The sequence below is a fragment of the Rhipicephalus sanguineus genome, chromosome 6 (assembly GCF_013339695.2).
Source record: "Rhipicephalus sanguineus isolate Rsan-2018 chromosome 6, BIME_Rsan_1.4, whole genome shotgun sequence".
Classification (NCBI taxonomy): Eukaryota; Metazoa; Arthropoda; class Arachnida; order Ixodida; family Ixodidae; genus Rhipicephalus; species Rhipicephalus sanguineus.
This window is the reverse complement of record NC_051181.1, coordinates 83,075,903-83,101,084: the sequence shown is the minus strand read 5'-3', so window position 1 is coordinate 83,101,084 and position 25,182 is coordinate 83,075,903. Positions and strand designations below refer to the sequence as shown.

The window sequence follows — 25,182 nt, the reverse complement described above, 5'->3', positions numbered from 1 at the left end:
TTCGGTAAAATGAAGTTCCTATTCATTGCAGACCTGTTAATGTTTGTATTTCTTAAATAATATTGCGTTATTAAGCTATCGCATCGTGTGTTATCGATTTGTCGGAACAAGGAGGCACCGCGGTTACACTTAGTGAGTTTTGAAAGCACAAAAATAACATTGTAATCACTGTCACAAAACAAAACATCAAACCAGACAAGCTGTGCCTTCGTCTTTCCAGCACTGTTAGGTCAACCCAGCAATGTCGCCTACTTTCTCTTTTGATCTTATCTACGCAAATCCACGTATCCGACCCAGTTCACGCTACCAGCAATGTCTCAGCGCGATTTATCCCGTGCGACCGATTCAATTCCACTACGTCGTCCGAATAAAAAAAAAGAGAGAGAGAGAACACAGGCACACATCGGCCAGTATTGCGAGGCATCGTTGCCAATATAAAGGTCCAATAAGTAAGAACAGAATCCATGGCACACAAAGGTGATGTTACTAAAAACATAGCCGAATGCCAAATTCCTGATTGCTGCTAGCGGCAAAGGTCAAAATTTCTTTTTTAAAGTGACAATAAAGTGAACAAATGAATCGGCTTAGATGGATAAATTACACATTGGGAAATCTAATCTCGTTGATTTCACCATCATACGTTTGTTATTAAAGGGGATAACCCAGTTCACGCTACCGAGCAATGTCTCAGCGCGATTTATCCCGTGCGACCGATTCAATTCCACTACGTCGTCCGAATAAAAAAAAAAGAGGGAGAGCGAGAACACAGGCACACATCGGCCAGTATTGCGAAGCATCGTTGCCAATATAAAGGTCTAATAAGTAAGAACAGAATCCATGGCACACAAAGGTGATGTTACTAAAAACATAGCCGAATGCCAAATTCCTGATTGCTGCTAGCGGCAAAGGTCAAAATTTCTTTTTTAAAGTGACACTAAAGTGAACAAATGAATCGGCTTAGATGGATAAATTACACTTTCGGAAATCTAATCTCGTTGATTTCACCATCATACGTTTGTTATTAAAGGGCATAATCAAGATCAAAGTTTCATTTTTAAATTTCGCGCCGACACCTCCCCGCGTGACGTCCTGGATTTTAAAGCATGTTTTTTTCGTATTTTAGCGAAACTGGTTCAACGAAATTTCCTGAAACTAGGCATGTTAAGTCGATGGCCCCCTCAGAGGGCAATGTACTTCATTATTACCGATTAGGAACTACGTATGACCTAGGAGACGTCGTCAAAATCTACGACGTCACGGCGTTTGGTGCTTGAATTTTAAGGCGGCGTCGCCACGCGCATTTTGTTTTAGTTTTTTCGTCCGTTTTCTCGCTTACCAAGCGTCTTCTCTCGGTAAGAATGGTGTTTTTTGTATTGCGAAATTGCAATTTACTAATACGCGAAAAATTGATGTTGCCTTAAAGTCGTTTTTGCATTTGTTGTCTCTTTAAAAATGCTCTTGTGTACTAAAACTGCTCCTTTTAGTTTTCAGAACGTGCCCACCCACTCTCTTTCTAAATTTCGTGTCTACCATTTCTTGCCACCCGCCGAAGAAAATTTATCGAAACCAGTTTTTGTTCCCTGCTTTTAGTTCTCCCACTCCTCTCTTGCACGCTATCTCCTTCCTACAGTTTCGAGAATCCAGTAAGGTTGTCGGCCCGTGAAGGCACTACAGTTCAGTACGTTGCCCTGGTGGAAGCGTGAAATCCTGAAATTCCAAACGCATGCCAACAGGGCAATGCGCTTGGAACTTCATATATTTCGCGCTTCCACCAGCACATGTACTTAGCACACCCTTTTTTCCCGAACTAAGATGGCGGACCTCCATCTGGAATCGTAATTAGGGCGTCGAGACATGGGTTGACATCGCCACTGCGCACGCCGCTTTCCCCGCATCGGCCAATAATCGACATCGTTTTTACGTAACAAGATTTCTAACGGCAACGCACCCGCATCAATTATATTGCAGATTTGATATATCAAAAGCTTGCATCAACTTTCAATTTTTTTTTTGTCTGGCGTCAATAACATTATGAGTTCACAAACTTATAGTTTCAAGCTACATTATACGTCGGGACTGTCACAATTGCTGGCGACTGCTCACGCGCGCGCCGACTAATTTCCTCGCTGTGAAGAAAGAAATGAGGACGATTTTATGTTCAACGCAGCAGAGAACGTCGCGAGATTATTGAAACCACAAGGATGAACATTAAACATACTTGAGTATTAGCCATTAACGCTGCGGTAGCTGAATACTCGTAATCAGAGCTTTAGAGTTGACTATCATTGTAATCTTTTGTTAGGATGTCTTTATCGTAAATTAACTCCTACAAGGCTTGGACTCTCACGCTTTCACGGGAAAGCGGTGTTCTTTCTTACCTGCACCTGTACCATTGCCGTTTGACTACCTCATTAGTAAGAAACAATTTAGATTTAGGTGGTGGCCAAGTACACGCCATGGCGACCACATTGTCTGTTTACCAAACACACCTGGAAGGCTACGTTTATGCTGACCGCACTCTACTACAATACGTCATAAGCGCCATATTTAAAGCACCAGCTATGCATGCATGCACGCACCGGCGCGGAAGATCTCGCCGCAGCCATCGCAGCGGGTAGCGAAGGCGGCGTCATAGCAGGCGGCGCAGTAGACTTTCTCGGCCTTGGAGCCGAACGGCTTGTCCACCAGCGAAACTCGGCACTTGCTGCACAGGAAGCAAGCCTCATGCCAGTGCTTCTCCTTGTAGGACAGGTCCTGCGCGTCGAGGAGAAATTAAACATAGACACTCATTCAACAACGTGTGTCCTTGCACTTACGAACTCTTCACAGAACGGCTTACGGAAACTATTGCTAGGAAGACTATTCTGCATTAGTGTGGACAGTGTATGTTTGAGAAACACAAGTGAACGGTGGAGGGCGACAGTGCTGCCAGCATCAACGCGGACATCTTAGACCTGGGTAAGTTAAGTGTCAGTTGTTGAAGTTCTACGTCGCAAAACCACAATATGATTATGAGAGACGCCGTAGTAGAGGGCTCCGGAAAATTTTGACCACCTGGGGTTCTTTTAACGTGCACCTACATCTAAACACATGGGCATCTAGCATTTTGCCTCCGATGAAATGCGGCCGCCAGGGCCGCGATTCGATCCCGCGACATTCGGGTCAGCAGTCAAGCACGATAACCACTAGTCAACCGCGGCGGGTAAACCTGCAAAAGCAAACATACCTTTCCTTTTTTCTTTTACAGCTTCCTCTAAACTTCTCCGTAGGTTGATGGATCGCCCACGACACTACGGAATTCCTCATTGCGCGTAACGTTTAGACTCCGTAAACGACCCCAAGCTCAACGCACTACCCGCCTCACGAAACACTTGCAACCATGGAGTACCAAGGAGCAAGTAAATAAGCTGTGCGGTTTTAAATGTGGCAGAGCATGCACGTAACTTTCACTGTGGCGACATGACTGAAAGAGAGAGACATGAGGAAAGAGGAAAGACCAACCGGGCCCGCGTCCGCTTTGCAACTTTCAACAAAGGAAAATTGTATATGAAATAAAAAGAGAGAAACGAGAGAACACGAAATGTTCTGCGTCATCTTCGATTGCACCTGCACTCCGCAGTTATTCACCGACATCTGCAGAGGTAAATTAACTAGATTGAGGTACCGTATTTCGCGCTGGCCATCGCATACGGAATGCATGTGAGGCTTACAGAGACATAAGCGAGCAATTTGCTGTAGTCGCCACATGTCAAACAGTTCAATGGACGCAACAGTGGGGAACTATTGTGTGCAGCACTAGTTGAAGGCATTCCAAGCCGCTTGTTAAATTAAAGCTGATAGGTCAGGATGGCAGCAACTAGGCAAAACGTGCCGACGTAAGGATGGAATATGGGACGCGGTGGCATCTGCATTCCACCGGCACATTGATACTTCTCATCAAAATTATGCCAATTGGCCCAATAAAGGCACGCGAACACTGAGCGAAGGGCCCCCGATGCTTGTAAGACACTTCGAGAAGGCGGTCTCTTCTCGGGGGAATTTGAATCCGCAAAAATTAAGGCAACTGTTTGCACTTCTATCTCTGTATTCAGTAGCTTTTTTTTTTCCTAACCTGCAGGAGAAGCGACAAATAAAAAGACTGTTCAGATATGACCAGATCTTTCGAGTGCTCACTTTCTGCTTCACAAGTATAACGCAACAAGAAGCGCCTAAAGGTTGGGAAACCGCCTTTACGAAAATGAGATGTCTGCCGCGTGTCCGGGACGATTCGTATCCCTGCGATAGAGACAGATATATTGACTTATTCTCATTATGGTGCATAAGCTCGTCACATATAGGACGTTCAGAAACTTTACTTTGTACGCGCGTGTAAAAAAAGAAAAGGAAAGAGAGAAAAGAAAAGGAGCTTTGACCATTTTCCTTATTCAATGCACGAAACTTCGCAGAGCCAGGATCAATACTGCTGCTCTTGGCGGCAGACATCTTGCGTCGACGTGAGCAAAAAAAAATGAAAAAGAAAGAGCGAGTGAATAGGGTTTTCGTTTCAAAAGCGCTTCAATACATTTCTTGTTAACGCAGAATCTCATTCACGTCTTACGGATATATAATGTAAGACGGCCACTTGCGAACCCGAGAGTGAGCCCTTTAGTGCGTTATATTTGAAATACAGTAGCACCGTATATATGTTTCATTTCAAAGCGACCACGCGGGAAATTTCCTTCAGCAAGTGTCGTAATTCAGCAGCTTATAAGATGTGTGACGGGTACGCAACACAAAGACACGAAAGTGTTTTATGCCGGGGTCCACCAAGATTTCACTGCCGTACTTCCGTCACGAATGTGACGTTGGTAAAATGTCGCACCGATCGGAGAGACCAGCATTTCAATTCACGATGACAACCAATAATATCTACGTGGACTGGAGAGCTCTGCTTCGTTTGAAGCACCGACAGCGGTCCCAGTGTCCGTTAGTTTTGTTCACCTGATCCCTAGCTTGTTGTTCGTTTTTTTTCTTTGTTGGTCATTGTTGTTGTCGTCGTCGTTGTTGTATTTGTTGATATTTTTGCCCCCAGCTTGTTCCTAAGTGTGTGACATTCGCGTTCACTTTTTCTTACGCCTGTGGCACCCACGACGTTTACCTCATTTACATCACTCACGTTTCAAGTGAGCAAAAGAACTGTATACGGTGAATAAAATGCGAGGGGAATGTGAGGGGAATGCTTAAAGAACGCGTGGTTTTAAAATGTTATTAAATGCTAACTGTATTTCCATAGGTAGTTTCGCATGAGCGACGCATCTGGCAGGTTACGTCTTTTGCACACACATGAGTGGTGTCAGCACATTGTACATAACAGACCGAATTAACCTAAACAAACAAACAAACAAACAAACAAAGAAATACGTTTGGTATGTTTCAACGGCGGGAACTTCAACTCCTGACCTCTAGCACCGAAGCGCAATCTTTTAACTACTACGGCACAGGCGCATGCCGCATCATGTGGAACAGAAAACCTGCAAACTTAATTTTTTTTAATTATGTATTTAGAACAATACTTATAAAAACGCATGTTTTGTTTTCACTGCGGCTCTTATATCCAATGAACAAGCACATCTTTCATAGATATGAGTAATCTGCAGCATTACCGAACAAAACTTTCAAAAAAAAACGTCAAGGTATCCCATGCTTTCACCTGGTAATTTTGTATGTCCAGCCTTTTGTATTGAGTCAAACGAAGTTTGGAATTGCGTAGGACGTAATTTGCTTCCAGCTTCGTCAGGCTCTAATGCTATAATCACTGAAACATTCGTACGGTATGACGTTCTTCTCTTAACATATTGTTCTTGAAAACCCTCACATCTAACCACATTTGTGTTGTTGTGTTCAAACGGCTACCGTTTTCCTTTCCAAGCCGCGGCTTATATTTTGAACGTCAATGACACACGAGGCGCTGTATTTTTAACGAGATTATTGCATTCTCCTCCATTAGCTGCGCACGTCGGTTTTCGCAACTTGTAAGCCAGAGCAAAGCCGTTTATCTGTCGCCAGTCCCTACGGGCGCTCATGCGCTGTCATGTAAGTACGTTGTCCGAATTGCAAACCGCTGGAACATACTAACCATACGTGCTATGGCAACGCCACGTTCCCGATCATTCCAAGAACTACGTCGAAAAAAATCATCCACTGCCGGATGATTTCTTTGATCTTGCCATCCTTCAATACCTTTATAAAGAGGCATTACAAGTATACGAAAAAAATCTTAAACCATGAAGCTTAAATCCGAGTTCTGACATGACGACACTGCGAATTGATTATGATATACGCCGCAGTGCGTGACTGAAAAAGAAAAAAAAAATGTCCCACCGCCTTGAGCTACTGGGCAGCTAAAGAAAGAAAGAAAGAAAGAAAGAAAGAAAGAAAGAAAGAAAGAAAGAAAGAAAGAAAGAAAGAAAGAAAGAAAGAACCTTCGTAACTGTTCCTCGCATGTAACGCTTTCGAGCGCTTTTTATGGACTTTTTTAGAGAAACTGCTTGATTAAGAACATTGCATTTCACATACCTCTTTGTCGTGCTTTTCAAATGTAATCTCGATTAGTCTTAGATTAGTCCTGGATCAGTACGGATCAGTGGCTATGGATTTGTGCTGCCAAGCACGATGGCGAGAATTTGATTCCCGGTCTAAGCGGCCGAATTTCGATGGGGGCGAAATGCAAAAACTCCCGTGTACTTAGATAATTAGGCGTAGGTTAAAGAACATCAAGCGTGTAAAGGACATTCGCAGTCCGCCACTGCGATGTGCCTCATAATCATATCTTGTTTCTGATACTTCACGCCTTGTTCTCCATCGTTCAGTGGTCTGGTATCCTGTTTCGATAAGATTGCATTTTTCGCATTTCCTACAGCTCCAATCACTGCCGTGTCGGTTTAAGTGGTAGAGTGGTTATGGTGCTCGGCTGCTGAACAGAAATTCGTGGGTTCGATCCCGGCCGCGACGATCGCATTTCGATGCAGACTAAATGCCAGAAGCCCGTGTACTCTGCGATGTCAGTACTGGTTAGAGAACAGCAGACGGCCTAAATTTCTGGAGACCTCCAGGACTACTCATAACCGCATGTAAGTTTTGGCACGTAAAGCCCCACATATTATAATTATTCACTGTCCTGCGCTCTTTGTTTCTTTGTGTACTTAAGGGCGCGACAAAATGGTGTCACGCGCCTGCATGCATACACTTTATCACCGAATAGTTGCGAATTCAAACGTGACAATGCTAACGGGCGCACCGTCACAACTTCGCCCACAATTCGTGAAAAACTGCTCCGCGCAAATCTAGCCTGAAATACCCAACGAAGCTGCAAACGTGCAACACGAGCGCGTAGAGAAAAAGTTAACTTCTCACCACAGAGGGTGTTATGATGCGTGAACGGGGTTCCGCAGCTCCCGACTCTACGAAGCCGCACGGCGTACCACGTTGGGCCACATTTACCGCCTGGCCGAGGTACAACGCAAAAAAAAAAGCATTTTCCGGCTTTCATCTGTTCACATCAGTAACCAGGCACGTGGAATGACAGACAATTGTGTAGCGTGAGCTCCACAGCTAACAACGAACACGGTATTCGCGTTCACAGAGCATATATTTGTGCTCTGCTGGCGCTTAGAAGCTGCGTGCCAATGGGAAGCGCAAGTGACGCGGGTGGGGAGTGGTGGGAACGGGGTAATAAGATATTCCGAAACTATATTTTTTTACTAACAACTATAGTTTAGTTAACCTAGCACAGCGCGAAATTTTAACAGGAAACGTCGCGTAACGAGAGAAAAAGTCACAGCTTCGCCGCAAGGGTGAAGCAATGAATGCGATAGCAAGAAACTAATGCTATACGAAGTGAGGCTCGCCAATGGATACTCTCAGTTTGAACAGCGCTCCTGTTGCAAAGGCGGCCAAAGCAGCGAAGTAAACTAGTGTGCTTCAAGTGTAAGCTGTGACACTTGATAGTTCGTGCTCATCTTCTGTTTGTTCGTTTAGCGGCGTCCCTTGAGCTCGAGTGACTTTCGTACGCTCCGTAACATGAGCGCGGACATCACGGTGAAAGCGTGAAACATCCCTCTTCCCCTCACCACGAGAAAACCGCGCGAGCAGACAGCGGAAGGGCAAGGTTCTCCCTGCGCAAAGATAACAAGAAGCGAGCACGCTCGCCGACGACTTTTAAATCCACCCGTCGCGCTCCTAACGCCATCTCGCTGGTAATGAAGAAACGCTTATAAGCGCCTAGCGTCTCTGAGTCCGTCCAGCGGTAAATGGTGTGTATATAACGCTCGCCGTTAGCCACGTGCAGGATCTGCGTTTTGTGGCGTAGTTGACAGCGCCACTCGCTGCGGAGCAAGAGGTCCCTGGTTCGATTCCGCGCTTCGGAAGCATCTTTCTGAATTATTTTTCTTTGGGGCTTTTATACATATATACATACTTATACATATACGGTGCATGACGGGCGACGGCAAAATTCAGCCGAGACTGTCCATATAATTGCTCTCGCAATAGGGTGTGTCCAGATAAGATCGAACACGAGGTCCCGGTCACCATTCCCGATTCTGATGAAATTTACTGTAGGTTTAGGCATTACACCCAGAACAATGGTTTCGCAGTTAGTTTTGCGAAAAAAAATTTTGTTCGCCTGAAAAAAAAATATACAACTTTTGGCCGCAAAAAACGCTTTTCCGCCAATTTCGCGATTTCTGAATTTTGAGCGCACCTAGGGAAAATACGGTGCACTTCTTCGTCACAATATTTATTCCCCTTAAAGAACATGTGAAATACAATCTTATGAGTCTATTATTTTCCTTGCTTGTCGAAGCACTTTTGAAGAAAAAAATCACAAACTTGGCAAATCGAACAAAATACCTGTATTTCAGGAATTTATTGCTGCAAGCAAGTTAAAGTGAGGATAATAAAAATCGGTACATATTAACTTTCATACTTTCGCTCTCTTTTAAAATAATTTGCGTGGTTTTGTCGCGCTCCGTTTCACTTGATAATTGGGCTGAAACGTACGTGATTTACCAAAAACGCCGAAATTTGAAAATGATTTTCTCAAAAAGGCAATTTTTATTTTTTTTTAAAATCCCTCTGATTGAAGTCAAGGACGTCATCTACCATTGTGCAGAAAAAAACGTTGCATTATTTTGGTTGCTAACAAGTTATAGTGCGTCAAATGTGACCATGCCAGCCTAGCAGCCGCGTCGTTCGTTATGGACTGAAACTCGGATATAAGTTGCTAAAAATACTTGTACGTGACATAATCACAGATCAGCAGCTCCACACGAACAAATGCGCAGCCCGGTGTCATGGTTCAGCAAGCTTTCTCTTGGGATCAGCCGCTTGGCAAACCCGCAGCAGCGGCCGCTCGATGCTGCGGGCACTCACATTACATGAGTGCCGCTTCGACTGCGGATGAGCCCCGCTTGCGCGACAAACTACGCTCCGAGGACAAAGGAGAAAAGGAATGCATCACTGTGAAAGTTAAAGGCCGTTAAGTGCCAACAAATTTCATAGTATGCAACAAAAACTCTGCCGGCAATTTCCCAGTGAGAGCCTTCAATACAGCACGGATGTATTTTTTTCCCCTGCTGGAAGCACGTATGACCGCTTTCTTTAGATGTCAATGGCTTTCTTTTGTGTCATATGTTGCTCATAGAATGAACCTAATTATCCTTAGGGCTTCAGAAGAGAGAAAGCAACACATGAGCGCACTACTGGAGGCGCTCACTGGGAAACTGCCGGCAGAGTTTTTGTTGCATACTTTGACATTTGTTGGCACTTAACGGCCTTTAACTTTCACAGTGATGCATTCCTTCTCTCGTTTGTCCTCGGAGCGTAGTTTGGCGCGCAAGCGGGGCTCATCCGCAGTCGAAGCGGCACTCATGTAATGTGAGTGCCCGCAGCATCGAGCGGCCGCTGCTGCGGGTTTGTCAAGCGGCTGATCCCAAGACAAAGCTTGCTGAACCATGACACCGGGCTGCGCATTTGTTGGTGTGGAGCTGCTGATCTGTGATTATGTCACGTACAAGTATTTTTAGCAACTTATATCCGAGTTTCAGCCCATAACGAACGACGCGGCCGCTAGGCTGGCATGGTCACATTTGATGCACTATAACTTGTTAGCAACCAAAATAATGCAACGTTTTTTTCTGTACAATGGTAGATGACGTCCTTGACTTCAATCAGAGGGATTTAAAAAAACTTAAAAATGGCCTTTTTGAGAAAATTATTTTCAAAGTTCGGCGTTTTTGGTAAATCACTTACGTTTCAGCCCAATTATCAAGTGAAACGGAGCGCGACAAAACCACGCAAATTATTTTGAAAGAGAGCGAAAGTATGAAAATTAATATGTACCGATTTTTATTATCCTCACTTTAACTTGCTTGCAGCAATAAATTCCTGAAATACAGGTATTTTGTGCGATTTGCCAAGTTTGTGATTTTTTTCTTCAAAGGTGCTTCGACAAGCAAGAAAAATAATAGGCTCATAAGGTTGTATTTCACTTGTTCTTTAAGGGGAATAAATATTGTGACGATGAAGTGCGCCGTTTTTTCCCTAGGTGCGCTCAAAATTCAGAAATTGCGAAATTGGCGGAAAAGCGTTTTTTGCGGCCAAAATTTGTATATTTTTTTTTCAGGCGAACAAAATTTTTTTTCGCGAAACTAACTGCGAAACCATTGTTCCGGGTGTAATGCCTAGACCTACAGTAAATTTCATCAGAATCGGGAATGGTGACCGGGACCTCGTGTTCGATCTTATCTGGACACACCCAATAAAATAAATACCACAAAAATCGGGCAATAACACTGAGGCTTCACTACGCACCACCGTTCGCCCTACTTCCACCAAACAATGACACTGTGTACCGTCTAGTTATCGCCGGACTTTGGAAGAAAAAAAAAAGGAACGGGGAAAAACGCACATACAGTAGTTGTTCTGAAAGCACACAATTGGCTCAAACAGTTCAGCGTTTCCTCATGTATCAACAGTATACAATGGCCCCCATACTATAAGCGTGCAAGGGCTGCCACTCTTTTGGTCGTGTAAATGACAGCAGGGAAGCTACTCAAGACCCTCACGTAACGCCCCTAAATGGGCAGTAAGCGAAGGTTCAGCAATGTCCTGCTCCTTTATTTTTTTGCCACGTACGAGTCGATATATGTCTCCTCATTTTCATCAGCGTTCTACAAATTTAACGAATATACAAACGCGATCATCGCAGTCCGATTGACATTGTTTTGGTATGTTTTATTTTGTGTTTCCGTAAAACGAGGAAAACACGTAAATACACCATTTGAAAGGACGTACTCGCGCTAAGAAAGCTTTCGTGTAGAAACATGGCCCCATTGAAGGAAAAAAAAGACAGGCAAAGAAACACTGTCTTCTTCCGAAAACTGTGCACTGCCTACATTCTTTTCGGAAATCGTTCATGACATTGACCCGCAACGGTAGTCTAGTGGTTGTGGTGTTCGACTGCTGACCCGAAGGTCGCGGGATTGGATACCGGCCGCGGCAGCCGAATTTTCGGTGGAGGCGAAAGTGCTTGAGGCCCGTTTACTTAGATTTAGGTGCACGTTAAAGAACCCCAGGTGGTCTAAATTTCCGGAGCCCTCCACTACCGCGTTCCTCATAATCATATCGTGGTTTTGGGACGTTAAACTCCAGCAATTATTATTCATGCCATCCTATAAAGTTGGAACTGCGTTTTTTTTTGTTTTTTTTTTTTTTGGAAGCCAAGAGTTATTCACAGCTTTAGCTTTCTGCGTGTGTTGGTTTCTTGCAGTTACGTCTAAACCTCCCGTAGGTAATGGACAAAACGTTCTACAGTCGCTTTCGCCGTACCGACATGACACGGGAATGCGTGCTCACATTTAATTTTATTCATCTGCTATGTTACGCAGCAATCCAAGCTTTTAAAACGAAATCGTTCCGTTTCGGATGGCCAAATGAGCGGTGAGCCAGCATGAATTGCAGCGTGCAGCGTACCTTGGAGTCGATGCCGATGGCCTTGGAGCACTCCTCGCATGAGTTAGCGAACACCTGCTCGTAGCAGCGGACGCAGTACGGGTGCTCGTCACGGAGCACGTACCGCTGTCCAGTGAGCGAGTCGTCACACTGCCAGCAGCAGAAGTGGCTCGAGTGCCAGTCCTTGTTCATGGCCTTGGTGTACTCGCCGGAGAACACGAGCTGCGATATGAGAATAACGCGCTCGCTTAGCACTCATTCATAACTCATAATGCCCTTCTTTTCTTTCTTTATTTCTTTTATGAAAGAAGGAAATTTTGAGGGCTCGTTTCGTTTTGGTTGATACAACGTTAATGAAAAGCTTTTTAGTGGCTCAAACAACAAGTGACACTTTTGTTTTCCTTGCAGTCACTTCCAGTCTAGCACATACTTCCGGTTTTACGAATATTCATAAAGAGTCTTCTACAAAATAAGAATGGTACGAAATCGACGGTATTGGTTCAATTTAAGAGTAATGTTGTATACATATGATATCGGAGGATAGGTTTACTTAAGATAAGGAAAAAATTAACTGTCAGCATAATTAACGAAATTTAAGTGGATGGCTTCATTTAAAGAGCAGACGGTTTTCTGTGAGTAGCTGGGATTGTTGCGTCACCTGGCGGAACAGATCTCAACCACGCGCTTTTTGGTACGTGGCCTCCGAGATTCGCTTGGGCAGTGCGACTAAACACAAAATCATAGGGTTTCATACAATAACCTAGAGAGGAAGCTGGCGCTGCGATCGTTCAACCACCATGGGAAGGATGGGAAGTACAGGCTTCGGATTGGATTTCGTTAGCTAGCAAACTGTCTACGGATCTTTTTCTACAGTTTCAGTTTCGTTCTTTGTGGGGCGTGGGCAGTGTAGTGCATTGCAAAGCATTCAAGCAGTGCCTTTGTTGTTCAAAGAGGCTGAAGACCGCTAGGTTTTTCGGTTTGCTGCCACGTTGCAGCTTTACAGGTTGTATTTGACAGTTTTAGGAAAGCGTCGTGCACTCACCGCTGCGCATAGATGTAGCGTCCCATGCCAGTGCAGGAAATTTCACAGAGTTCACGTTTTGTGATAAGCGCTACTGGTCAAAACCCTTTCAAATCGACTGCAAAACGACGTCGAAGCTAAGTAGACGCACCGTCAAGCTCCTCTGACTTGGCTTCACAACAAAACGAGAGATGCGTTGGAGGCAGGCCACTTGGACAGACGCATCTGGCATCGCAGCAGATGATATGTTATGTGTTTCTCACTCCATACGGTACTGTTATTTCCATAAATAGATAATGCGTACTTTCGAGGGAAAGACAAGCGCGTTTGTTTTAAGTGTTGTAAAGAAAATAATTCATTATATCGTGATGCCAGATCTGAAACACAATTGCAGAGCAATGCATACCCTGGTGGTTGAATTTTTCCAGGTTTCAATTCCATCTCACGGTCGCGCAAACCTTTTGCAATACGTTTTACGTACAAAAGAATGAACCAAGTTTAACTGGAAATAAGTTCGTATCGCTTGGTTTTACGCTCGGCAAACAAGCGTCGCGAATCTGAAGAACCTAAGCCATCCGAAGCATATCCGAAGCCTGTACTTCCCATCATTCCCATGGTGGTTGAAGTGCCGCTAAAGGAACCCGCGTAGACACTAGCGCCACATCCCCCTCTAGGTATTAGTGTGAGAAACTCTACGCACAAAAATAACCCAAGGAATGCGCCAGCGCACACGAGCGCCGACGTGCGAGTGTGCCGCTACCATACACATGAGTCAAGAATTAGGGTCACCTCCTTTTTTTTACTTTTTCATAGTCAAAAAGTTCGCCACTGGCTTCCCATAAAAAGAGCTGATGATCGGCTTCATTCGGAATAAGTGATCTTGGACGCCTGACCTCACGGCTCATCAGCTCATACAATAACAATGTAGTACGACGCTGCGCAGAACCAGGGGCAGCAAGCTCGACGCAAAGCGGCTGTAGCGCCACTCACACGTGGTGCTTTTGATTCCTTGGTGCACGATGTATACAGTACAAAAAGAACTGGTGAAGTGCCATGGGCACTGCCATAACAGCCCTTGAGCCGCAAGACAACGCATCAGAACGAGTCGCAGCAAGAAGGTAGGGAATTTGTACATAGCCGTTGAGGTTCCATACCGAACTGAGCGTAAAAACGAGCGCTTTCTTAAATATTTTTGATTTCACTGCTTTGGCGCTAAGCACTTAATCGACAAGGCTATTCCTAGCTGTCCGCAGCACAACAAAATAAAACAAAAAAAAGTAAAATGGAGGTTTTGAAACTCGTTTTGTGCTACATGGGTACCAATGTCTTCTCATAATTACTTTTTCAATGCATATCACTTTAAGTGGCTTCTTGTGCACGTTATACCTTTTCTGCTTGCGTTAGCCCTATCTTGGAAAAAGTAATGAATATTTAAAGCCGCAATAGCCGACATTCATTCCTGGCGTAATGCTATGTTTCAATATTTTAATTCTAGAAACAATTCACCTTGCCGTTCAGATTGACTGTTTCGGGTGCTATAAGTACCGTTAAAAAATCACAAGTAGGTTATTTATCATTGTAAAAAAACTTCGCTCTTCGATCTCGCAACTGGAAAAAGCCAAAATATTACAGATTAACCTTAAACACAGTAATTCACAGTAAACCGAAAACACAGTAACGAGTATTTACACACTGCCATAAAGACGTAAAGTCTTGTTCACTTAAAATTGAGGAAGTCGAAAGAAAAAAAAAACACTCAAATAATAGTCATGAAGTGACCCATAGCTTGGTCCATCTTTATTCACACTCAACTATGTTCTCATTTTTTTTTCTTGAGAATTATTTCGGCATTTATGCGTAAGGGATACTTTTGTGTACATCCTTATAAAAGCAATCGTAAGTGCAACTAGGAGGCCAAGTGGAACCCGTAGACACCCGACAAAGAACTCGAGCTCGCGATGTCGTAGTTTGCTCCGGAACTTTTAGATATCCACTGACTTGGACGTTCAGACCGAGAAGCACGAGGTTAATGTACACGCGCAACCACTGATTGAGGCTATCGACTCAAACAGTGCGTAGAGGTTGCTACTGACAGCATGGAGCGCGAAGAGACCGCAGCTCTCATAATATTATCCTTATAGACTGCGGTTGTTTCACGCGTGCACGACAATAGGAAAGAGCTCATCGTGTAGTTTAAAGTTCAATACACTCGTCGCTGTGCCAAGAATTGTGCTGCTGTGTTTTTTCTTTTTTTTTTCAGTCCCAAAAGCCGAAAATATACACGAGGAAGACCACCATATTTTAACCCAGTCATATTGAGAATGCATGCAGGCTACAGTTGCCCTACCTACCTTGAAATAAAAAAAAAGGGATCAAGCGTTAGCAGCGAACAGCTACAAAGCATGAGCTATAATAAATAGAATCTGAGTGTCCCTTTGAATCCTTGCACTACAGTAGAGTGAAAGCCATTCGCCTGATATTTGGTTCATTAACTAGCGAGGGATTCGTCTCAACGGATTTGATGCCTTTATGCAGCACGCGAGGGTTTGTTCGTCAGCTGCCAGCTTGTAAAGATCATGTGCTACGTGACGCCAGCTGGCAAAAAAAAGAATGTCCCACACTCCACGTCATGGCTACGAGTGGCTCCGGCTAACACTCCCGGGATTGCCCGTACAGAAAAGCCCACTAAAGCCACCGAGGGGAAGGCCGCCGGCCGTAGCTCTATAATTAGAGCATCGGGAGTGTAATCCGAAGGTTGCGGGTCCATTCTCCACCGGCTGCAAGTTGTTTCTGTTTTCGTCCACTTTAATACATTTCAATTTATGTCATCACCACTCCGCTTCAATTAAAACCACAAATGACTCATCTATGCTTTCCTTGGACTCATTAAGTTGCGCCTAAGAAAGAAATGAACCCCTGAACCAATTCCCCTTATTTCGTTCAATTTTATTCCTCTTGAACTTGCGTCACCTTCCCTACTCCTCTGCAAAAGTGATTAGCGACACACCGTAATTCAAGCGGGGTCCTATGCCAGAGCATTGAGTGCAACCTCAGTGGTCTTTTTGTTAGATACAAGAGAAACAGTTCAAGCTCAAACTCACCGACATAGACTTGCGTATTAAGAGAACACAAGAGCTAGCCCCGAATATAAGATTCGCAATGATGAATTCGAAGTAAAATATACCACGTCGTTACGTAGCAATCAATACTACCTCAAAGGTCAAGGACCCTGGCTCGGCCCCCTTTTAATTCTTCGCAAATGCTCGCCGTACATTTTCGCCAGCTACGCGACCCGCCGGCCACTGCCTAATCCTATGAACCATCCGGATCCGATATCGTCTCTATGTCGCGATCGTAGAGAGGATAAATCTTAAACTCTCCGTTTATAGGCTTATATTACCCTTCAAGACATAATCCAAAAGCTTGGTCGTCTAATCTTGTAAGCCAAGTATAGGCAATTTGGCGTATGGTTACGTCATTGCCCTTTAAGAAAAAAAAAAGAGAGTTAGTGTTACTCTTTTCCTCTGAATCCCGACTTATCAGGTATATGACTCTTTTGAAAGAGACGCCTCCTACTCACACCCCCCCCCCTTCTCTCACGCGCCTCATTCTCTCCTGCGCAACGCCGCGATGAGCGCCAGCGCATGCGCGTCCCCTCCACCTCTCTCCCCTCTCCTACGCTCCCCCCATCTCGTGCGCCTGTTGGCCGCGTTCCCCGCTTGCCCTGTGAGAATTCAAGGCCAGGCTAGAGGGAAGACGCGACGCGCGTAGCGTTCCTCTTCGCGTTCCACGACGCGAGCTCGACAGCATTCCCAACGAACGCCAACGGAACGCGATCGTGCAAGTTCTCCGGCTTCGCATTGCTTCATGGTCCCCTTTAGCGGGAGATGGTATATTTCTTTTTCTCTTATTCATGCACATACAGGTTTGTACGACGTATTTGCTATATGCGACGTTACCAACTTGTGCTTAAAGGGACCGTCTACCGCTCGGGAAAAATTTTCTGATTATGCTGAAAATGAAAAGATCGTTCGTCACATCGGCGGCAACGAGCAGGCTTTTGTCCCATAAAAAAGGAATTATATTTTCAATTTGACGTTGAAAATCGTTAAAGAATGGCCGCTAACATCTTCCAACAGCGATGTGGTCAATCTACTGGTAGGACAAGAAATCCTCGCAGGTAGACTCATCTTGCTTAAAAACAAATATGTATAACTTGAAATTGTATTTTACGCACTTAAGGCAGCCTTCGGTTGCGTCAGAGAGTAATGCTTTTCTTTTCTTTTTTCTCACGCATCAAAAAAGGCGCGTGGTGGCGCTGCTTGCAGCGCCGTCTTCAATTTCCTCTCTTTCAGCTCGTGCGCTATGCCATGCGGCCCTCCGCGCTAGTCGTACTGTGCCGCTCTTGTTGTTAGGATGTCTCACATGAGCTGCGCTGTGAAGGCGTGCATTTATCGTCTCTTTTCGATCAATCAACTTGGCTTGGATTGCGGCAGCAGTGCCAACATGAACGCATAGACTGAGATTACAGCAAAACAAGTGTTCTATAATCGCAAAATAAGGTTTCATTTAACCGCTAGCGCGCTGAAAACGACTGTTACATTCATTACATTAGCGTTCAGCGAAAATAAATTAATCCTACAGAAATCACATGTGCTTTCGGTTCTAATTTTTACTGCCACTACAATCGTCATCGCGTCCACCAACCAGTGCTGTAGGGATATGCTTCACGCGAATGGAAGAAGACCGAACGCAGATCGAAAAACTCTGTCTGAAAGTTTCTATTCCCTTTCCAGAGAAACCGCTGCAAGGTTGGACACTTCAGACGGTACGCTTTCTATTGCGGTACAAAACAGAAAAGCGATGGAGGACGTTAGACAGTCCCTTTAGAGTTCCCGAACAACACAGAGGGTTATTGAGAGATGCCGTAGTGTAAGCCATCTCGAGAGCCTTGGATCAGCTAGGATTCTTTAAGTTAAAGCATAGGAACAAAAATTTTCAAGCAATACCCACTCCGCTCAATGTCCACCTTGCTTAATTGTCAGTACAGACAATCTTCACCTGAACGTCAGCGAAATGCCGGCACAAATGAAAGTCATTCCTCTCGCTAACAAGTAACATCAGTTTGAAACATAGTATCGCTTCAGAACAAATAATACGGGAAGGTGCTTCACACGGCTGCAGTGCATGCTGCAATAATATAGGCAGTCTTCTTGCAGAACAACACGCCGTTACCGACGTTTACTGGCACCTTCAAAGAAAATGTAGAGATTGTGAGTGCGACTAGACGAAGTATCCAACTCGAAGCGAACCATGTTGATGTCGGTCCGTCCCTCGAATGAAAGGCAAGCTAAAGCATCTACTATCCAAATATCACTTCAAAGACTAAGAATGCACAATCCAGGTTGTTTCGTTTTTCTTATTTTTCTTTTTAATGCTAGTGCTGTTGGCGGGCGGGACATGAAAACAAAACAGCAAAGGAAATTTAGGCACCCTATATGGTAACGGCTATTCTTCGTGCATCACGTAAGTTAATAATGATATTCTGCAGATTTCGTTAGCCTGATAGGTCGCGGGATCGAATCCCGGCCGCGGCGGCTGCATTTTCGATGGAGGCGAAAATATTTGAGGCCCGCGTACTTAGATTTAGGTGCACGTTAAAGAACCCCAGGTGGTCGAAATTTCCGGAGCCCTCCGCTACGGCGTCTCTCATAATCATATCGTGGTTTTGGGACGTTAAACCCCTGATATATTATTATTAGTTAGCCTCATAAACGGGGCCGGCGATGCACCGCCTGAGCGATATCTTTCCGCGACAGTAATATGTGTCACGTGATATCATCAATTCAGTATCTCGCAGAAGTTAAAGCGCGATAATATATTGCCGACTGTGCGGGTCACGCAGTCTTGTGACGTAAAATGCAAAAGAAAAGCGATTGACCAATAGTGAACGGATCTCTGAAGCCATTGCGTGTTGAGAACGTCAAGTATCAAGCATTTTCTCTCCCTTGTCTAGCTCACTTTAACATTGAGAAATAAATAGCAGAACGAAGGAAAACTAGGCGGTCGTGCAGACAGACACTCGTGTGTGTCTCTTTCTTTCTTCTTCATTTTTACTTATCTAAATAGGCTTGCGACTGAAAATTTCGTGGCGCTTACATAAGCTTAGGCGCTTTTCGTCTCCGAAAATGATGGCTGGCACGCCGCGTACTCTTCCTGCACCCGGCAGTGGGGCGGGAGACGAAAACGCGCAGGGGCCGGAATGACGCCACTGCGGTGTAGCTCAATTCTGGCGGCGCTTCAAGTCCCGGGAAAACCGGCGTCGGCGGCTCCCTACAGGCACTGCCGAGAATAGACGTCCCGGGGCCGCATTTGGGTACATCCGCTCTAGTCCGTTATGTAACTCTAGCTCTTGTTTGTGTGGAAACATTTTTGAGATTTCCGTGGCAACTTCGACAGGAGAAAACAAAGCACGTAAACGGAAGCTTAGTGTGCTGATCAGTTATATCGTGCGCCGCGTCTTATTGTCGCCGGCTGTTCTCTGGTGTTCGCCGTAGGACGTAACAATCGCTGTTACGTTCCAGCTTGACGTTTTCGTGGCAGCTAATTAAGCATCCGCAGTTCCCTTGCTCTTAAAAGCAGCGCCGCTTTGGTAGCTTGGCAGGTACGGTGCCGCACTCATAAGACCGAAGACAAGGGTTCGATTCGGAGTTTTGCCGGCCACATTTATACGGGGGCCAAATGCAAGGACATCCGCGTACTTACATTTCGATGCACCTTAGAGAACCCCGCAAGGTCAAAATTAGTCTGGACACCCTCCCCCCCCCCCCCCACTTCTCCCCCCTTACGGCGTGCCTCACAATCATATCGTAACAGCGTGTGAATGCGAGCCAGTGGGTACGAATCCATAGTTAAAAACAGCGCCAAATAAACGCGGACGAGATGCTCGCAGTACTAGCGCTCGTCCTGTGTGCATCTTGTCCGTGTTTATTTTGCGTTGTTTTCAACTATGAATGATATCATCTTGGCCCGTACAGCCCTAGAAATTAGTTACGTGCTCTTAGTAGCAAAGAAGATGATTGGGAAAATGACATGATTCACGGAAGCGCTACTCGGGTAATCTTTGTTATTTAACCGCGCTTCCTGCGGCAAAATTGCGTTGTAGAAGCGATAAAGAAAGGTGAGGAGAAATTGTATGCGCTGTAGTCTTATATAGAATGAACGCAGGCTGTATGTTATACCGATCTTTACGTCCACCGTACACTGGTCAGTTCCCGCAAGCTATGTTTTGATATCATTCGGAAGGTAACATACAACAGCTTTAACTCTTTCTATTGCGAACCTCTCCAAACACCGCTAATAATAAAATACGGGCGCAATCCCTGCGTTATTATTCAAACGATAAACAACACGGTCAGTGCCCAGAAGGGTGCTGTACATACTGCCGCGAAGAGCATTTTTAAACTACATTAAACAACGTGAATGCATGTGCCAGTATACGAGGCACGTACGGCCTATTACTGAGTATATGAACAGATGAAGACAGCCTCCTCGACGGAAACGGAAGGACGCCAGTTGACTTGGTACTGTTTCATATATAGGCCATATATATCAAGCATTGCTTGCTTCGGCAGACCGCCTAATGACCTTCGAGGTCCCCTTGGAAGGTCGCCTAGTCCAAGCTGCGCAATCACCAGCAAGTTTCATCGGCTTCCACTGAGCAAGCATTATATCCTTGACAAAAACAAAAATCGTTACGCTACGAAATGAAGTTATCGACTGAAAACAATGAGGCGTGCTAAAGAGAGAATAGAATGGCAGCCATACAAACGGTCTACCCAGAAAAAAAGCACGCTGTACGATGATCAGGAGTGGAGATTTGTTGCCGAGACAGGGTCGCCGAAAGACACATCGTTACTTCGAGTTACTGGACCGGAAAAGGAAGATTCCTCACTTTTGCAAAAGCACACAGCGTAGTGAAGGCAGGCAGACTTTTCCAGAGATGGCGAGGCCACTCCAATTGACAGCTGAACGATGGCGAATTCGGCGAATGTGTACGTGCCGGAGATTACCCCCACCATTTGAGTAATTAACTAGCCATTAATATATTAACTAGCCATTAACTAGTCACTGGTTATTCTTATTCGCTCGTTTGCAGTGAACAGCATCGCAACTTGCGGAGTACGGGGAAGTTTCAGCAACCACGAATAGATACGGTTCACAAGAACGGCTACACTAACGGTCGCTTCATCGAAGGTAATCCCCAAAGCTTTTACCTCATCGTTGGGCGCCTGGTTGTACTGGTTCTCATCGGTGTCTACGTCCACCATGATCCTGGTCTTCTTCTTGGTCTTCTTGATGGTCCGCTTGACGGTCTCTACTTCCTCAGACATCTTGACCGGAGCACGCGTTAACTGTCCACGCACCAAACAATCGGTATCGAGCAGCAGCGATCAGCTGAGCAAAGCTTCACGGCAAAGTAGCGAGGGGCGGGGAATTCGGTCGAAAGTGATTGCGAATAATGCGTTTGCTGGCGGCGCGGTCGGCTGGGCTGTGTGGCGGTTTAAGGGACGGCCGCCTTGTGAACGCCGAGACGGCCGGGGCTGGGCACGGAATCTTCGCGTTTTGCACACGGACCTCGGGGCAAGTGCAAGAGCGCGTGCAAAGAGAGAGGAGGAAAGACCGGGCGGGTGCCGGCGATCTCGTCTCCGTTGCGGGCAGAACCCCGAGGCACCGGAAAGGGGGTCGGGGTTCGGTTTACGATGATGATGCCGAGGCGGAGGGTTAGAAACCGGTCGAGCTACAACCCTAACCGCGCGTTTGGTGTGAGCGACGAGCGAGTGGGGGCGGAGGGGAGAGGGTGGCAGCATGGCAGCGAGAGAAAAACAGAAAGTGACAAAAACAAAAATGAAACGAGAGCCTCGCTATAGCCTCCAGTCTGGCTCAAACCTCTGGAAAAGATTTGGCGGTCGCTCCGAGATGACGAGTGATGCGGCCCTAGCCGCGTGTGCAGGGAAGGGGGTCGACCCCGGGAGACTCGGTCACGGCGTGCTTGTTTGTGTTTGCCGAGTGTGCGCGGGCTTGTTCGAGCGTCGTCCGGTGAGAGGTCGTATTTTTTTCGAGGCGAACAGTGGTGGGGGACGAACGACGTGAACGGCTGACGACGTGACGCCATCACCTGAGAAAGGGGTGAACGGACTTCTGGCCGATGGTCCGGTGTGCACCGCAGCGTCCTACAGGAACCATCGTCCCGTGCGCTGAGTAAACAAATCAGCATGCTCGAGGATTTCGTGGGGCAAAAAAACGCTACCGAACTTCTATTGCTTTGAATTGCGGAGCTGTTCGCGTAAACGAGTCACCGATGGTACCGCGAGTTGATGAGATGAAGTAAAATGGAGGCAAACATCACGAAGAGCTAACGCGACTTAAATATTGGGGGGGTAGGCGCGCGTATCCGATCTGCGAATGGCAAGTGAGGTGAGTGCTCGTGACGGGAGTGCCGCACTCACACGTTGACGTAACGTGCAGAGACGACCTGCTTGGGTAGGCACCTGTGAGATTTATTGGTTTCGCATAATTGGCCCGAACACAGGTATAATTTCCTGCGAGCTGTATCATTACAACCAGCTTCCGTGTCGCGCGCGCTCTAAATTTCTTCGTTGTGGCGTCTTTCACCACACCGGTGCTTCGCGGTGAGTGGCAGAAAATGGTCCTCAATATCTGGAGAAATATTCGCCAACCGTTTCCAGTATGACGACGACTGGCATCGGCAATGGTGTAGAAGCGTGCACTAATGCCACCTGTAGCATAAAAATACCGAAATCTAGGACGTGCGTGAAGAGGCAGGCAATCTTAGCAAATAATATCCTAAATTTCGGTCGTGTTTATGATAGCTGTTAGTGAATTTTCACATACTTCTGACGAAATTCTTCACCGATATACTGATGCATGGCCGCTGTTTTCAAATTTCAGTATTTTCTTAAGCATGGAACTACATAGCATACTCTTTCCTAATATGGATATTTCTCACCAGTGTGTCACATACGGAATATGTAAGCAGTCTGCAGCGGAGGTCTGGAGAATGACGATCGTTAAACCTTACCGAATAACCTCTCTATAGATTCTAGTGTATAAATACGAAGCTCATTCGGGTCTGTTCGCATAACACTTTCCTCAGACACTATAGCTCCAAGGACAATACATCGCATTTGAAAACGTAGAAGTTAAACTCGATGTTAAAAACACCGCATCACAATGCGTCAACATGTGGTTGAGTGACTATTTCGTCTTTTAACATCCATTGGTATTTTGTTCTTTATATAAGAAGCGAACGCATATATAAATTCACAAATTACCTAGTCCCCGAGTCCTTGTGTAAACGTATTTTCTTATCTAATTTTTCTAATTTTACTTGGTTTCTTTTAGTGTTTAAATAAGACGTTCTGTCCCTCACAAAATTGTTAATACCTACAACAATAAGAAGTAAATAGAGCATACAGAAACGCGCAACAAAATATGGCTCCGCTTGCTTCCACTGTTTCTTTCACCCCTCTCTCTTTTTTTTTTCGCCACCTGTACCAGAGCGCTGTGGAGCTTAATATTGACGTAAACGGTACAATCGCTTCTTATAGGACACCAGGACTAAGCAATCTGGAAAATCTGCAGTGTTCTACGCGACAGTCCTATCAATTAATCAACCTCTCGTTACAGATTATATTGATTTTTTAAGAGAGAGAACAGAAAGAACGACCCCTGTTTAAAATTAAAAAGTCACAGCATATCCACGTGGTGAATGATGATGAGTGGGGCGAAGCTCCGGAGAGAATCATGGGTGAACCGTGAATGTTCTGTGTAACGCACCATCAATCATCATATGAAGAGTGAGAAACACTGTGTATATTACAAACATCAAACTTTTATTTTTCTTAATTAGATGATGCTTGGCTTGCGTTGTCCCTTCATTATCACGGCTTTATGGTCCGTGAAGTGAAGGGACAGCGGTTCTTGTACGGGTTGCAACTGGAAATTAGAAAATACCAGGTCTATATACGTCCCTCGGATGGTCGTTGGTTTCATATGATCAAAGCACGTGAACGTGAGAGCATATTTGGCTGCCATATGTTGTATTAACCACTCATTGTTCTTTTCGATAATATCGACATTCAGGTCACCAACTAACACAAATGGTCTATTCTTGTACTTGTCATAATTACACAATGCCGTGTCAATGGATGTCTTGATATTCCCACTCGACAAATTGGGTGCAGGGCACATGGTCATGATGATGCATCCATCAAAATCGATGGCAGCATATTCACCGTTGTGGCTTTGTGTCATTGGTAGTAGTTTGAGATCTTGTGCCTTTTCTGTTTTTTTGACGTATACGGCCACACCACCTGCAGGACGCTCTGCATCATCGATGCACACGACTGGAACGCATCCTTTGATATACGGTCTTTTGGCGTTCCACGTCTCGGTAAGACAGCGAACGTCCACCGCAGTAATTATGGGGTAGTTACTCGTCAACGTCGTCTTCTTCTTATACAGCCTACCAGAACGCGCGCAGTAAAGAAAAAAGAATGCCACACAGGCAAACACGCACGAGAGTCTCACTCGTCAACTTCGTCTTCTTCTTCTACTGCATACCAGAACGCGCGCTTCTCACGAACTAGAGGCGGCTACTAGAAACAAACCTACAAACGGAGGATGGACAGACCCACGGCATAAGGAGCTTCGCCCCTAAAACAAGAAGAAAAGAAACACGTGTACCAATTAGCGCAAAGCACTGAGCCTTCACGCACGAATGCCGAGGAACGTGAAAAAGAGTTGTTGCACACAACGCGTCGGTAAACATCTGGCAGCAGCACATTTACATTGAGCGCTTCACCGCGCTCAGCATGTCCCACGCAACAGCCCGCCTTCCCAAAACAGAGTAACTCACAGCATCAACTAAGCCTGTCGTGTAACTTCTTCCTTCGCTACAAGAGAAAAAGAAGCGAAGGAACAAAGAAACTGAACACAAAAAGCACTGCATATTCCAAGCTTGCTAGAGTGTCTAGTCGTGTGCCGTAGTTTGAGCACGTGAGATCAAGAAAGCAGTTGGTGGACGGGCGCGCTCACCAAACCTAAACACAACGAAGGGGGTCCAGCGTAAGTAAAATGGCTTATGT

The 25,182-nt window shown here is 45.4% G+C and overlaps 2 protein-coding genes across 2 annotated transcripts in view; one reads left to right on the top strand and one right to left on the bottom strand.

Annotated features, from left to right (window-relative positions):
* The window catches only part of LOC119395951 (four and a half LIM domains protein 2), a 32,478-nt gene extending 10,839 nt beyond the window's left edge, over positions 1-21,639 (bottom strand). The window contains exons 1-3 of the mRNA XM_037662979.2: positions 21,289-21,639; positions 12,013-12,213; positions 2,580-2,754 (exon numbers count right to left, since the gene is read on the bottom strand). Of these exons, the coding sequence (XP_037518907.1) occupies positions 2,580-2,754; positions 12,013-12,213; positions 21,289-21,405 (493 nt within the window). The 5' untranslated portion in view covers positions 21,406-21,639. The remainder of the gene's footprint in view (positions 1-2,579; positions 2,755-12,012; positions 12,214-21,288) is intronic.
* The window catches only part of LOC119397384 (prickle planar cell polarity protein 3), a 541,771-nt gene that overhangs the window by 458,277 nt on the left and 58,312 nt on the right, over positions 1-25,182 (top strand). The gene's annotated exons all lie outside the window — the stretch shown is intronic.